Source organism: Poromitra crassiceps (assembly GCF_964638095.1).
Source record: "Poromitra crassiceps genome assembly, chromosome: 16".
NCBI classification, from domain to species: Eukaryota; Metazoa; Chordata; class Actinopteri; order Beryciformes; family Melamphaidae; genus Poromitra; species Poromitra crassiceps.
The window spans coordinates 28,232,605-28,246,427 of record NC_139645.1 but is presented as its reverse complement, the minus strand read 5'-3'; the positions used below and the strand labels follow the sequence as shown (position 1 = coordinate 28,246,427).

At 43.8% G+C, this 13,823-nt stretch overlaps 1 protein-coding gene across 1 annotated transcript in view; it reads right to left on the bottom strand.

Annotated features, from left to right (window-relative positions):
* Positions 1-1,867: 1,867 nt before the first annotated feature.
* The window catches only part of LOC310791558 (receptor-interacting serine/threonine-protein kinase 3-like), a gene marked incomplete at both ends in the record, with an annotated part of 85,852 nt that continues 73,896 nt past the window's right edge, over positions 1,868-13,823 (bottom strand). The window contains 2 exons of the mRNA XM_083653227.1: positions 1,868-1,872; positions 2,163-2,405. Coding sequence (XP_083509353.1) covers positions 1,868-1,872; positions 2,163-2,405 — 248 coding nt within the window. The remainder of the gene's footprint in view (positions 1,873-2,162; positions 2,406-13,823) is intronic.

Below are 13,823 nucleotides of genomic sequence, written 5' to 3'. Positions count from 1 at the left end.
ACACGTAATCAGCTCACATTCATGATAGATTCAAATATTAAATCAAATAAGAATATTATAAAGCAGGTCATCAAACAACTCATATTCATATACTTCCATAGACATACTTAATAACTATTTTGAGCATAACCATAATAAATTAAATAAACTTCACTCGTAACTTTCCACTTCAACGGAGTTGCACTGGACTCTCGTTGTATCTTTGGAGTGGAGTTTGATTAGTACAGTGAGATCGGGATGTGGCTGTTTGGTTAGACTGATCATCTAATCAGCAGCAGCTGTGCGTAAGTTGAAACGTAAGCTAGTTTGAACGTAGCAGTTAGTGTGGACTTTACACCCCAACTTAGGTTCAGCTGGTGCAACAGGGTGCAGAAGTACAGGACAGACTGAAGTCCTCTCGCAGGAACACATGGAGGCACATTCAACATGGATCTGTATCCTGAAAACATTTCCCTTCATCACAATTGTGGTGCGATTTTCCTTGCACTCGCTGTCCTTTATACACGAGAGAGAGATAGAGAGAGAGAGCAAGAGAGGGGGGGGAGAGAGAGAGAGAGAGAGAGAGGGAGGGAGGGAGAGAGAGAGAGAGAGGGAGAGCGAGAGAGAGAGAGAGAGAGAGCGAGAGAGAGAGAGAGAGAGAGAGAGAGAGCGAGAGAGAGAGAGCGCGCGTGCAGGACATGTGGCAAGTCGACCGCAGCTGCAGTCAGGCTAATTGGCGCACGCGCGCGCACACACACACTAGACTAGAGACCCCCTTACTGCCTCAAGCCCTTAGAGGCGCGTTCACGTGAAGGGAGTGAGGGCTTTAGGGATGTCCCACGGTGAAATCGCAAAGTGAATGAGGGCTCAGAGTGAGCCCTTTCTGCCCCCTTACCGTAAGGGAGCAGCTATGGCCACTTACGGAAAGGGAATTGCCCACAATGCATAGCGTTGTGACGTATAAAACGGGGAAGGCTGCAAATATCTGTCAAAAAAATAAAAGAACACGCGCGCGAAACGAACGCGGTGTTTGCGAGTGCGCTGGAATGCCTTAATTGACAATGAAACATTACATTAATAGGGATGTCAGATTAGACAAAAATATTATATCAGAGGAATGCAAGTAGTTATTTTACACAATCCTAGAATAATCATCGATCATTTCTATTACAATTGCAATCCACAACCTTTTTGATGAATGAGAAATAGTTTTACCGAATCTGTAGGCTATTGTACAGTATTGACATTGTGTGTATAATGTTGGGTGACATGTCATTATTATGCTTATTTTAATTATAATTACACATGTTGCAGATTTTGCAGTAGGCTACATTTATTTTTAAATGAGCTGTTGTCCACTCTGTAGAGCCAGAGCCTGGATGAGAACAGACTCATCAGGGAGTCTATCCCTCAAAGCGTCTTTGAGTACTAAGAAAAGCGCTATATAAAACCGATTATTATTATTATTATTAAAGCGTCTTGACAATAAACAATATAATAGCGAGCCCAAAACCTGCCAGAGTCAACATCATCTTGTCAAGTGCAAAGGGCTCTGCTGTCCCAATACTCCTATTTATCCAATGTGGATCCCTTCCACACTTGATGACTCAACCACTTTCAGATGGCGGCCATTAGAGGGACTGAGGGTTCAGGGCTTGAGTCTTTAGGGGGCGGATTGGAATTGGGCCAGAGAACAAGTGAAGAGAAGAGAAAAGAGTGCGACAGAGCTGTGTGTGTGTGTGTGTGTGTGTGTGTGTGTGTGTGTGTGTGTGTGTGTGTGTGTGTGTGTGTGTGTGTGTGTGTGTGTGTGTGTGTGTGTGTGTGTGTGATCCTGTACAGAGTGAAGCATCATGTCAGCAGCTGTGTTTGGTCAGAGTGTGTTTCTCTCTCACTCTATCAGACACAGAGAAGAGACACTGAGGCATCAGGATACAGACAGAACCCAGGGTAAAGTGGTTCATTGAATGAGGAGTGGAAAGTGTGGAGGTGAATCAGTTTGTCAGAGGAAACGTTGTAGAAGGACAGAGAGCCAGCAGGCCAGTCAAGATACACTGCGACTCTGTTAGAGACACAGGAGGGGAGAGGTATGTATGTGCATCTGTTATTGTGCAGGGGAGTGTAACAATCATCAGTGCAGAACAGACTCCAGGACTTTTTATTATATCCAAGCATGCAGTCATCACCCCGTCCTCTCCTGCTGATTCCTCTGTAAGTCACTCCTATCTCAACCCCTCCTTCCCTCTCCAGCTCCCAGTAACAGCGACCAGTCAAACCATCTCTACACAGCAGCTGAGGCCAGGAGTCAAATCTCTCTGGGTGATCAGGATATGGCTGCTCCTCTCTCACCCTCGTCACCTTTCTGTTGTCTTCAGACAGGAGGAGTTGTCTGTTTGCTGTGTTTGGATCCAGTGTGAGACCACAGGCATCTGATGAGACAACAAGACTCAATACAACAGCAGCTTCTCATCTAACACATCTGTTGTGTTTATTATTGTCTGATTTACCATCTAACTTCAATTAATAGCCTTTTATTTGCTTCAATCACTGAATTCAACCTGTTTATATTTGAGACCTGCATCTTTATGCTGCTGCTGTTTAGTTTCTTTCACACACAAAAGCTCAGCAAAGTTAGGAAAGACTATATTTACTGACTTCTATAAAAATGACCATATAGAGTCCTGGTGTCCTTACACAGCAACACAAGCAGACTAACACTTTACTAAAGACATGAACTTTCTCTCTCTCACACACACACACACACACACACACACACACACACACACACACAAACACACACACAGAAACACACACACACCCACACCCCCCCCCCCCCCACACACACACGCACGCACGCACGCACGCACACACACACACACACACACACACACACACACACACACACACACATAGAAACAGAATGTGTGCTGCTTTGTTTTCATGGATATAAAACTTAATACACACTTACACTTCCTCAGATCTGGTTCCATGGTCCGCACTCCATGGTCCACACTGTGGGGTTACATAACGTCAGAGCTGCATAGCATACTGTCTTTAGAATAATAATAATAATAATTACTGTCTTTATAAAGGAAATAAATAATCTTCATAACCTTAAAACCTGATTGTCCTTATTACATTGTTCTCAGGAAAGCCAGCTCTGATTATTGGATGTGATGTTTTGAAAGTAGCTAAATCAACAAAGAATGAAGGGCCCAGTGTTGTGCATCATATTCTGGTGAACAGTGAGCTGAACGCAGACTTTTGCAAATCCATGAATGTACATTATATATTACATAAATGATCTCTCTCTGGGTCTGATACACTATGTTACTGCATGCTGCAGATCTCTCTCTGGGTCTGATACACTATGTTACTGCATGCTGCAGAGCTCTCTCTGGGTCTGATACACTATGTTACTGCATGCTGCAGATCTCTCTCTGGGTCTGATACACTACGTTACTGCATGCTGCAGATCTCTCTCTGGGTCTGATACACTATGTTACTGCATGCTGCAGATCTCTCTCTGGGTCTGATACACTATGTTACTGCATGCTGCAGTGCTCTCTCTGGGTCTGATACACTATGTTACTGCATGCTGCAGATCTCTCTCTGGGTCTGATACACTATGTTACTGCATGCTGCAGATCTCTCTCTGGGTCTGATACACTATGTTACTGCATGCTGCAGATCTCTCTCTGGGTCTGATACACTATGTTACTGCATGCTGCAGAGCTCTCTCTGGGTCTGATACACTATGTTACTGAATGCTGCAGAGCTCTCTCTGGGTCTGGGACACTTTCCCTCAGAGGGCTGGTTATGGGAGGGAACCGTTCACTTGGCCAGTCATATGCCAGTGATGGATACAGTCTTCCCCAATCATTAACGACTTTGCAATCAGACAACATGGGAGGCACAGCCCATTTTACGAACCGCTCTCTCATTGGTGCTACGACCTGTCACTCATTCAGTTTCAACCCGCCTTCAAAAACCAGCAGTGGGTGTGAAGTGGCACAGACTCATGTATGTAGTCTGCAGAGCGCAGAGATTCAACGTCATATATCTGAGTCTGGGGAGAGACTAGCTGCAGCAAGGAACAAACATCAAGCCCTCCCACAAGCGTACGCTTTTGTGGGGGCTGGCGGGCAAACTTCAGAATAAAGCAATTCACTTTCAGAATAAAGGTATTCAAATTCTCACCTTTGGAGAAACAAGGTATTTCAATGAATGAAACAACAAATCTTGCATCAAAATACTGATGTGAAGATTACATGGAGTGAAACTGTGGCTGCAAAGCATTACTCAAATTTAATATTAAGATTAACGTTACAATGAGAGTTTTATTTTGAAATCCCTTAAGGGAGAAAAAAAACACTAAACTGAACTGCTCATGAACTGAACTGCTCATTCTTCAGGACTGTGAACTTAGTTCAAAGTTCAAAATTGTGAACTATGAACGTGAACTAGTTCATTTTAATCTGCGTGAGCTGAACTTTGAGCTAGCTCTTGTGTGAACTTGCACAACACTGGAAGGGCCAAATTCTGACTTGATACCTCTTTTTAGGAGAGCTGGATAATATAAACTGTTTTAAAATCATACAGACTGAGCTTTGACTCATAATAATGCTGCTGTAATGATGTCACTGCTGAGCTGATGATGTCACTGCTGAGCTGTAATGATGTCATGGACAGTTACGGCGGGTTCACACACACGCCTAGAGCGATGCTTTAAGCAACGCCTAAGCAACGCATAAAATTTAGGCGTCCTTGTTAACAGAAGAGAGCGTTCACACATACCGCTGCCACGCTGCGCTGAAGCCACGCTCGCGCTGTGCCTACACTGCGCTGCATTTATCGTTTAGGCGTCTGTTCTATTTTTCAGCATCTAGGCGCGCTGAACTGTCAAGCTGGCTGTTGTTTTTGACGGACTTGGGCCATATTTTCTACCGAGTTTGCCCAAAAGGGAGGGTGGAGCGCGAATTAACAAGTGCATAGTAGGAGAGCTGTCCTTCATGTGTTCCTCTATTAACGTCTTTTCTGTCAGATGTATATATACCCCCCGTCTCAATGCATCAGTGGTGTAGTCTACGTGCTACGCAGGTATACGCAGTATACACACTGCGAAATGACTCAGATTTGCGTATGCGCACTGGGAAATGCGCTATGATACGTATCGTTTTCAATTTCCATTCATAAAATTCACCCTGTGCGCTCTGTGTGTTACCCTACGTTCACACACAGCACCCAAGCCTTGCCTTTACCCACGCTTTTCAATAGGTGTCCTTTTTAGTCAATGAGGCTGTGTACACAGGGCGCCTCAACGTGAACCTTCCGTGTACCCACGCCTCGCCTGAGCTGTGCCGATTTTTACGTGAGTTCTATTTTCAAGCCGACTAGGCGCGTGAAGGCAGACTTTTTCTGTCAAGCCAGGAAAGAAAAACGCGACAAATCCGACAATATCCGTGGGAAATGGCAAGGTCAACTGAATTTCAAAATAAAATGGTGTTACAGCGTTGAGCAGAGAGAGAGAGAGAGAGAGATTGACGGGTGGCTATCACGTGGGGCTTTCTCCCCGTCGGCAAACAAATTTTCAGGAGACAGAATAGCGACCGAAGAAGCAAGATGAAGCTGATGGCTGAAGCTATTCTGTAAATTTGGGGAGGAACAACAACAAAAAATGGGTCGAATCTCCGCCCACTTCCAGCCGAAGCCACGCCCCCCCCCCCCCCCCGACCAGGAAGGGGGGGGGGGGGGGGTCAGAGTCACAGTATACCCTCTGAAAAAAGGTAGACTACACCACTGCAATGCATGTATCACTCATGGTGTTGATGACTCATAGTCACATGATTACCCGAGGGAAAATAACAATTACAGCCGGCCAGGAAATAGACAGACATCGTCACTTGCACATTACAATAAAAAAGAGGTTTATAGCTACCATGCTATAAATCAGATCTGAAAAGTGTAAAAAACCACTGCTCATGTGATCAGCGTAGCGCAGAGCGGGGCTTCAGTGTGGCGTCCTGTGTGAACGCAAATAGGCGCCTAGCGTGCATGAAGCAATGCCTATATGCCTAGGCGTAGCTTAAAGCGTAGCTTTAAGCGTCGCTCTAGGCGTGTGTGTGAACCCGCCGTTAGAGATGGTCATCTTACGTCTTGGGTTTGGTCTGCTTCTCCTCTTCCCGAACACCTTTACACACAAACAAACACACACACACACACACACACACACACACACAGTGTGAGTCATGGTAGAGACAACACATTTACACAAACACACTGCTGTTAGATGGACTCAGTCATTAGGTTACAGTAGCATTACAGGATACATCACTTCTGCTGTTCCCATAAGACATTTTCATAGTACCAAAAAAACACGCTCAACCCTCAAAAGTTGAACAGGTGTGCATTGTGACATCACTGATGATGTCATCAGTGTTGTGACATCACTGATGATGTCATCAGTGTCCGGCCATGACTCATTGCTGCGCAGCAACTATAATTCTTATTCTTCTGTAAAACTGTATGCACGTCAGAAACCATAAGGCCCACAGCAGCCAAACTTTGCACATTTGGAAATATCACCCACTACTCGGAACAAAGAATTACACAAATCTACCAAATGTTGGTGATATAACAGCCCATTTCACGTTTTTAGGCCTACACAGGAAAATACAATGTAATACATCACAATGCAAGACTGGTTGAAACACCATACACAAGAAGGAAAAATAAGTTATTTTGTGTGTTTTTTTTTATTGTGTTTATTTTAATTTAATTAAGATTTGGTTTCAAATGTGAATTTAATGTCATGTCGTTTTAATAAAAAAAGTTGTTTGCTAGTTTAGTTTTATGGGGCCAATATTTTCCCAATGACAGATATTGGTGGTTACTACGGACGATGTTAATGTAATATGGAGACTCGGGTCGAGGACATAAATTTGGGCAAAGTGAGCACCTGATTCAACCTGGAGCGTCCCCATTCGCTGGACGTATGCGACGTGTAGTGGGCGAGCCCGCGCAGAGGGCAAGCCTAGGAATCGAGCCTGCCGGCCACAGCTGTCGTTTTATGTGCGATAGACCCTTTTCACGGGGGTCATTTTGTGTCGAAAAGGCAGAATAAACACAGGTGGGAGCAAAACACTAATGAGGGTTTCCACATTCCAATCATGGAAGTTTGAAACCCTCATTAGTGTTTTCCTTGCACCTGTGTTTACCCTGCCTTTTCAACACAAAATGGCCCCCGTGAAAAGGGTTATTGAGGTGAAACTTATAGGGGGTGTAAAGAGCACCCGTGCGATTGACCTGATGGAGCTGGATTTTTTTATTAGGTGATTGCCCTAATTACCTAATGATGTGATGCCATCAGTGATGATGCCATCAGTGATGTCATCCTTTCTGGCTGAGGCTATATAAGTTCAGTGATGATGTCATCAGTGATGATGTCCTCAGTGATGTCATCCGTGAAGATGTCATCAGTGATGTCAGAAGAGTACCCGTGCGGGTGACAGAATCAGAATCAGAATCAGAAACACTTTATTGCCAAATGCATCACAAGGACACACAGGAATTCATTCTGGTGAATCAGCACACTCGACAAGATACAATAAACATACATGCGTATACGCAGGGCCGGCTCTAGTCATATTGGAGCCCTAGGCGAGACTTGATTTGGCGCCCCCCCTCCTCCCCTCCCCCTTCTCACACACACACACACACACACACACACACACACACACACACACACACACACACACACACACATCTGTGAATCACTAGCATTTATTATTATTATTATTATTATCATATAAAGATTTTGGTCGTTTGAAGCCAGATTTATAGGAAAATCTCATTTTAAATTAACATTAGGATTAGATTGACTCCTTTTCTCACTCCCATGTCACCACCTGCTCTCCCTGCAGGGCTTGAAATTAACTTTTGATCACCAGTCAATATAGCTGCTAGATTTTAAAGTTACTAGCCAATTAGAATTTCCACTAGCCAAAATGTTTTTCTTGAAATAAACCAGAATATGAGTGCCACTGGGTTAATATAAGTATCAGTAGAAAATATGTTATGGCATAATGAATCTATACATTACAGTATTTCACTGATAAATTGTGTGATTTCAAATTGTGTCAAAATAAGGAGATTTTTGTTTATTTATCCATTTATTTATTTTTTTACATGTAAATCGGTAGCAGGAGTCACTGGTTACTCTGTTTCTCCAGGCCTGACTTGTATATTTTTTATAAATAATTATGAGGGGGTGCCCCTTTTTCACTTATGCACGCACCAGGCCCCTAAACTGTCTGTGTACGTCTCTGGATAGCAGCAGCAGCAGCTTGTTACTTACTTGCACGTTGGTTTCTCCCACAATCTGCTCTGCTGTTTCACTCACGTCTTTTCTCTCCCCCCCCCCCCCCCCCCTCTCTCTCTCTCTCGCTCTCCTTCTCTGTCAATAGTCACAGTATCTGTAGGTTCTTCACAATAAAAATCGTCCGGGTGCTTTGTCAATGAGTTCGCCTGAATCAGCAGAAATGTTTCAAAACGGCTCCAGACTACTGAAAGCGACCACGATTAAACGCTAGTCTAGTAGATGTCAAAAAGAAACAAAACAAAAAAAGAGGGAAACTAAACTAAAGCAGCCTACAGCCTTTTAAAATGTATTTTCCTTGTTCACTTTTGATGGGGAGGAGAAGGCACTAAGGCAGGTGAAGTGACACTCACCACCACCTCCGACGTAGGCTACTCAGCTGCTGCACTGACGCTGTCTGTGACAAGCGGCTTGTCGGGATTCCCGCAATCAAGATTCAAGATTTTTATTGTCACTCCATGGTACAAGTATCACGTGTGAAATTCTTGTGCTGTGGACTCCGTTTACAACATAGTGCAAATAGTACAAATATAACAAATATAGCAGGGCATATGGGTGCAAAAACAACAAGAGATCCTGCGCCCAATTTCAAGCACTGATTGTGCAGAAAAGGAGGGGGCTCCTGGGCGCACACCAGCGATTTTATTTTTTTGTTTGTTTGTTGTTTTGTGAGGGCTACAGAGCGCCCTAGCCGAACTGGCGCCCCAGGCAGGAAACTGTTTCGCCTGTAGGGCGAGCCGGACAGTGAAGACGAGACACTCAGGACATGAAGGAGCATAGTTGGTTACCACAACCATTAGTTTTGACTAAAAAGTGCAGCTATGCTAACCTTGCTTGCAAGATGGATAACCTCGCGAGATCAAAAGAGATTCTCTCGACGTAATCCATCTTGTCACGCACAGGCAGTTAAGATGATTGGCTGAACCATGCTGGCTCGACGAATCAGCGGCAGCCTTAGGCGGGCCGTCTGGGCAAGTAGTGGGTACATGGTCTTTGTAGTTCTTTCCACTCGTCAACATGGCTGCCGCCGCGGAAGTGACAGGCAGTCTGAATGAAATTGAATGTAACGTTCCCAATTCTATGTATTAAATTCTAAAAAACGACCCTCAACATTTGGGAAGGCTAAGCCACACAACTAGTTCGTTATAATCTAACGTCATGCTTCGAAGGAGACTTTACGACGATGAGGACGGTGAGGACTCAATCAATGATATAGACAGGCACCTAGCTTCCTCCAGTCGCAAACGTGCCCAACCACACGCCCCACACACACACACACACACACACACACACACACACACACACAACGGCGGCAACTTATCCTACATATCTCAACAAATTATGCATCATAGAGAAGAAATTTATATCTAAGATTTATATCTCATTCTAATAGATACGCTCCTTCGGCACCCCTCTTTAAAAAATATAATATATTACCCATTGACAAAGTGAATGTTTATCAAACATGCTTATTCTTACACAAGTTATATAGGAAACATGATCTTCCAGTCACCCTTCAGTATTTGTTCATTCCCACCACAAATGTCCATTCATATCAAACAAGACACAGCAACAACAATCTAGTCTTACCGCGCACACGGACTTCAAGGCACCAATTCAACATGACTTTTAGAGGTCCTAAGCTTTGGAGTGAATTAAGCCTACCGCTAAGATCAATGTCCTCTTATTCTGCTTTCAAAAAGCACCTGAAGAAACATCTACTGTCCTCCTGATCCCTGTACTCATCCTTCTCTAACAGATTTTGACAACTTTTCTCTAACAGACTTTGTTTTCCTCTTAGCCTTCATGTTTTTGCTTCAGATGCAAATGACCTATTTTTGATGCTTTGCTGATTTATGTAGTTTTTCTTTTTTTTTGATTTTTTTGTTGAGAGTTTAGCCTGCATGTCACGAAATTGATATGAGTAGGTGTGGAACTCTGTACAAGCCTGCAAAGGCTTCGGTCCCACCTTGCACAGATTTGTACCTAAATTTGTGCTAAACAAATAAACTAAACTAAACTAAACTAAACTAAACTAAACAAAACACACACACACACACACACACACACACACACACACACACACACACACACACACACACACACACACACACACACACACACACACACACACACACACACACACACACACACACACACACACACACACACACACACACACACACACACACACACACACACACGCACACACACGCACATGGATGATGAGAGACTGGGTCAGGACCGGACGGGAGACGTTGAGTTTACGGAGCTGTCTGAGAAAGCGGATCCACATTTTTTAATTAGGTGATTGCCCTAATTACCTAATGATGTGATGACATCACACACACACACACACACCCATGTGCACGTGCCAATAGGTCAGGCGAGGCCACGCGGCAGCCAAGCTGCATGTGAGGCCGTGCAGCGTCCGAGCTGCATAATATGCGAGCTGCAGGGCCAGCTCAACGAGCTGCAGGGCCAGCGAGCCTAGGAATCGAGCGTATATTAATATTATATTATTAATATTAATATATATATAAACCCATTGATACCTGATGCAGCATTTGCGTGTATATCCCTCATTTGTGTGTGTATCCCTTTAAGACCGCGAACCGCTAAAGGGATACACACACAAATGCTGCATCAGGTATCAATGGGTTAATATATAATTAATATTGAGCATTTCGGAAGGACATTCTATTTCTATGTGTATGTTATTGTTTTTTACTTCTCTACTACTCCTTTTAAGGGGGGCGGGGTGAAGAAAAAGTGGATAAAAACTGCTCATGATAAATTATTATTATTATTATTGAATGGAATGACATTGATGGAAATTAAGAGCTGACCTGATGAAGGCTGAGGGGTCTGGACCATGGTACCCTGCTCTGTTGTCCTTTCTTCTTCTTCTTCTTCTTCTTCTTCTTCTTCTTCTTCTTCTTCTCCTCCTCCTTCTTCTCCCTGGTCCTGGAAAGATGGAGAGAGTGAGAGAGAAAGAAAGGAGAGTTGGCAGAAATTGTGCATGGACATTTCACATGGACAAAGTACTATCCCCCCCCCCCCACCCCCACCCCCATTATATGTCACTTTAAAGGACTTTTATTTTCCACTTTATTCACCTTATGTAGCCCCGCACACTTGACCCAGTTGTGTTATGACTTCCTGTTCAAAACACCGTCTGTTTTACCTGGTCACTAGTACTGTACTGTCACAGGAAGTGTCAACACAATAGGAAGTAACTGGCTGACCCCCTGTGTTGGAACATAAGGTGAATAATATATAATAATTTGAGATTGTTTTCTGTTTTGCTCCATCTTCTTCTACACTGCATACTTGCACTAAATCAAATCTGATTAATCACTATATTCAAATGAATCATGAATCTTGAAAATGACTCTTGAAAGACATCATGTTGAATATTTCTGTTGAAGAGAAATATTCAAAGCAGCATTTTGAGTGGATCATTACCAGTCTTGTCAGCACTTCATGGACGGCTTTGCTAATTCCTGGCTTGGCCTTCTTAAAGAGCTCCTCTGTCACATCTGTGCAGTCTGCAAACAACAGAGCAAGACAGAAGATTTCATACCAAGCGCCACATTTTGGATTCTTCTAACAATAATTCTGAATTTTGTTCTTAAAGTCGAGCTGAACCCAAAAATGACTTTTCTTTTCTTTTAGTTCAAATACCTGGGTATGCAGTGCACCTATTTAATAATGTATGCCAAAAAAATCACACAAATCGAATTTCTTTAGTTTTTCACACTTTTTCACATCAAAAGTTCATTTTTCAAGATTTCATTGATAACAGTAATGTACAGTTTGCTGACGTCACCTAGTACTATCAAATTTCTACCCTATTTCAACCAATCATATCACGACATGCAGCTGTCAATCAAATCTTCATTTCAGGATAATTTTGTCTTCCAAATGAAGTAGAAAATGGCGCCTAGTGCCTGTCATCTGGCAGAATTCCAATCCCATAAACTAACTACTAACTTCGCCAATTGTCAGAAACATGAACAAAAAACAAAAAGTATAATCTCTAAGAATGCAAAGAAATGTAACTGGCTCATTAAATGCGCATTCCAGGGATATCGTATTTACAGAAATAGCTAAAAGGCGCGTGGTTGTCAGGGGTCGCCCCTCGGAGATTTCAGGCGGGCGGGCAGCACCCATGCATCGGATTGTCCGCTCGCTCCGCACGAAGCAGCTGGCTGCCTGGTACTCCGCGGATCCCACTCGCATAGCACGACAACACGTTGAATCCCACTGGATTTGGGGGTGGAACACGCCATGATTGACCAATGCCAAAGCCAGTCGACAGAATTGTCAAATCAAACCATCGACATGATACTATGACCCGCCTCTCAACTTGTCATCTCAGACAAATTATGTTTTCAGTCTGAAACGGACTGCGACGCACGTGACGAATGGGTTCAGTTCGACTTTAATGTCCGGCTAATTCTCAAACCTGTTCTGATTCGGTTTATAAAAGTAGATAGCCAGTAAAAAGCAGCTTACAGCTAAATCGCTTTAAGTCAGTATTACACAATGTTATTAATTTTCTCCGTTTTACAGTCTGTAAAATATATCAGTAGTTTTGATCAATTTATGCAAGCAGAGGCTGCCTATTCTATTCAATTTCTTTACTTTTGATTTATTTAACCGTTCTTTATACAGGGCCCATTAATTTATGAGCAAGCTCTTTTTTTCAAGGATGCCCATGAGAAGAACATACAACAATTACAAAATTACGCTACATATAAAACAATAAAAATCACACGGAAATCACAGATGCCGACAAATAAGAGGACGTCTCTATGTAGAGCAGTCGGTCCATTCCCCCCCCCAGATTTTTTTATCCCATTTTTATCCCCCATTAGTGCTAATTTATATTTATCCTGGTTGCTGCTCCACCCTTTGCCGATCTGGGGAGAGCCGAAAACTGGCTCCATGCTTCCTCCGAGACATGGGCAGTTAGCCAGCCGCTTCTTTTCACCTGACAGGGGAAGCTTCACCGGTAGGTCATAGCACATGGGAGGATCACGCTATTCCAACGAGTTCCCCTCCCTCCGAACAGGCGCCCCGAACGACCATTGGAGGCCCCACTTCAGCGACCAGGATATTGCATGTTTTGGTGAAGGGGTTCCTATATGAAGGAAACCCCCGGGAGGCACGGCAGAACATGCAAACTCCACACAGAAAGGCCCTTTTGACGACCCCACCCGGGCGGTGGGCACTCGAGGACATGCGGACGGGCACGCATTCCTTCAGCGTTCACAGCGTCCCAGGTGGGAATCGAACCCAGGACCTTCGAGCTGTGAGGCGACAGCGCTTACCACTGCACCACCGTACCCCCCCAGTCGGTCCAGTTTGAGTGAGTCCTGATGCTGGTTCCATCTATCAGGAGCATAAAAGTGAACGCGGTCTTTCCTGACTCAGTATTCATATGTGGAATGACAAATCTAAT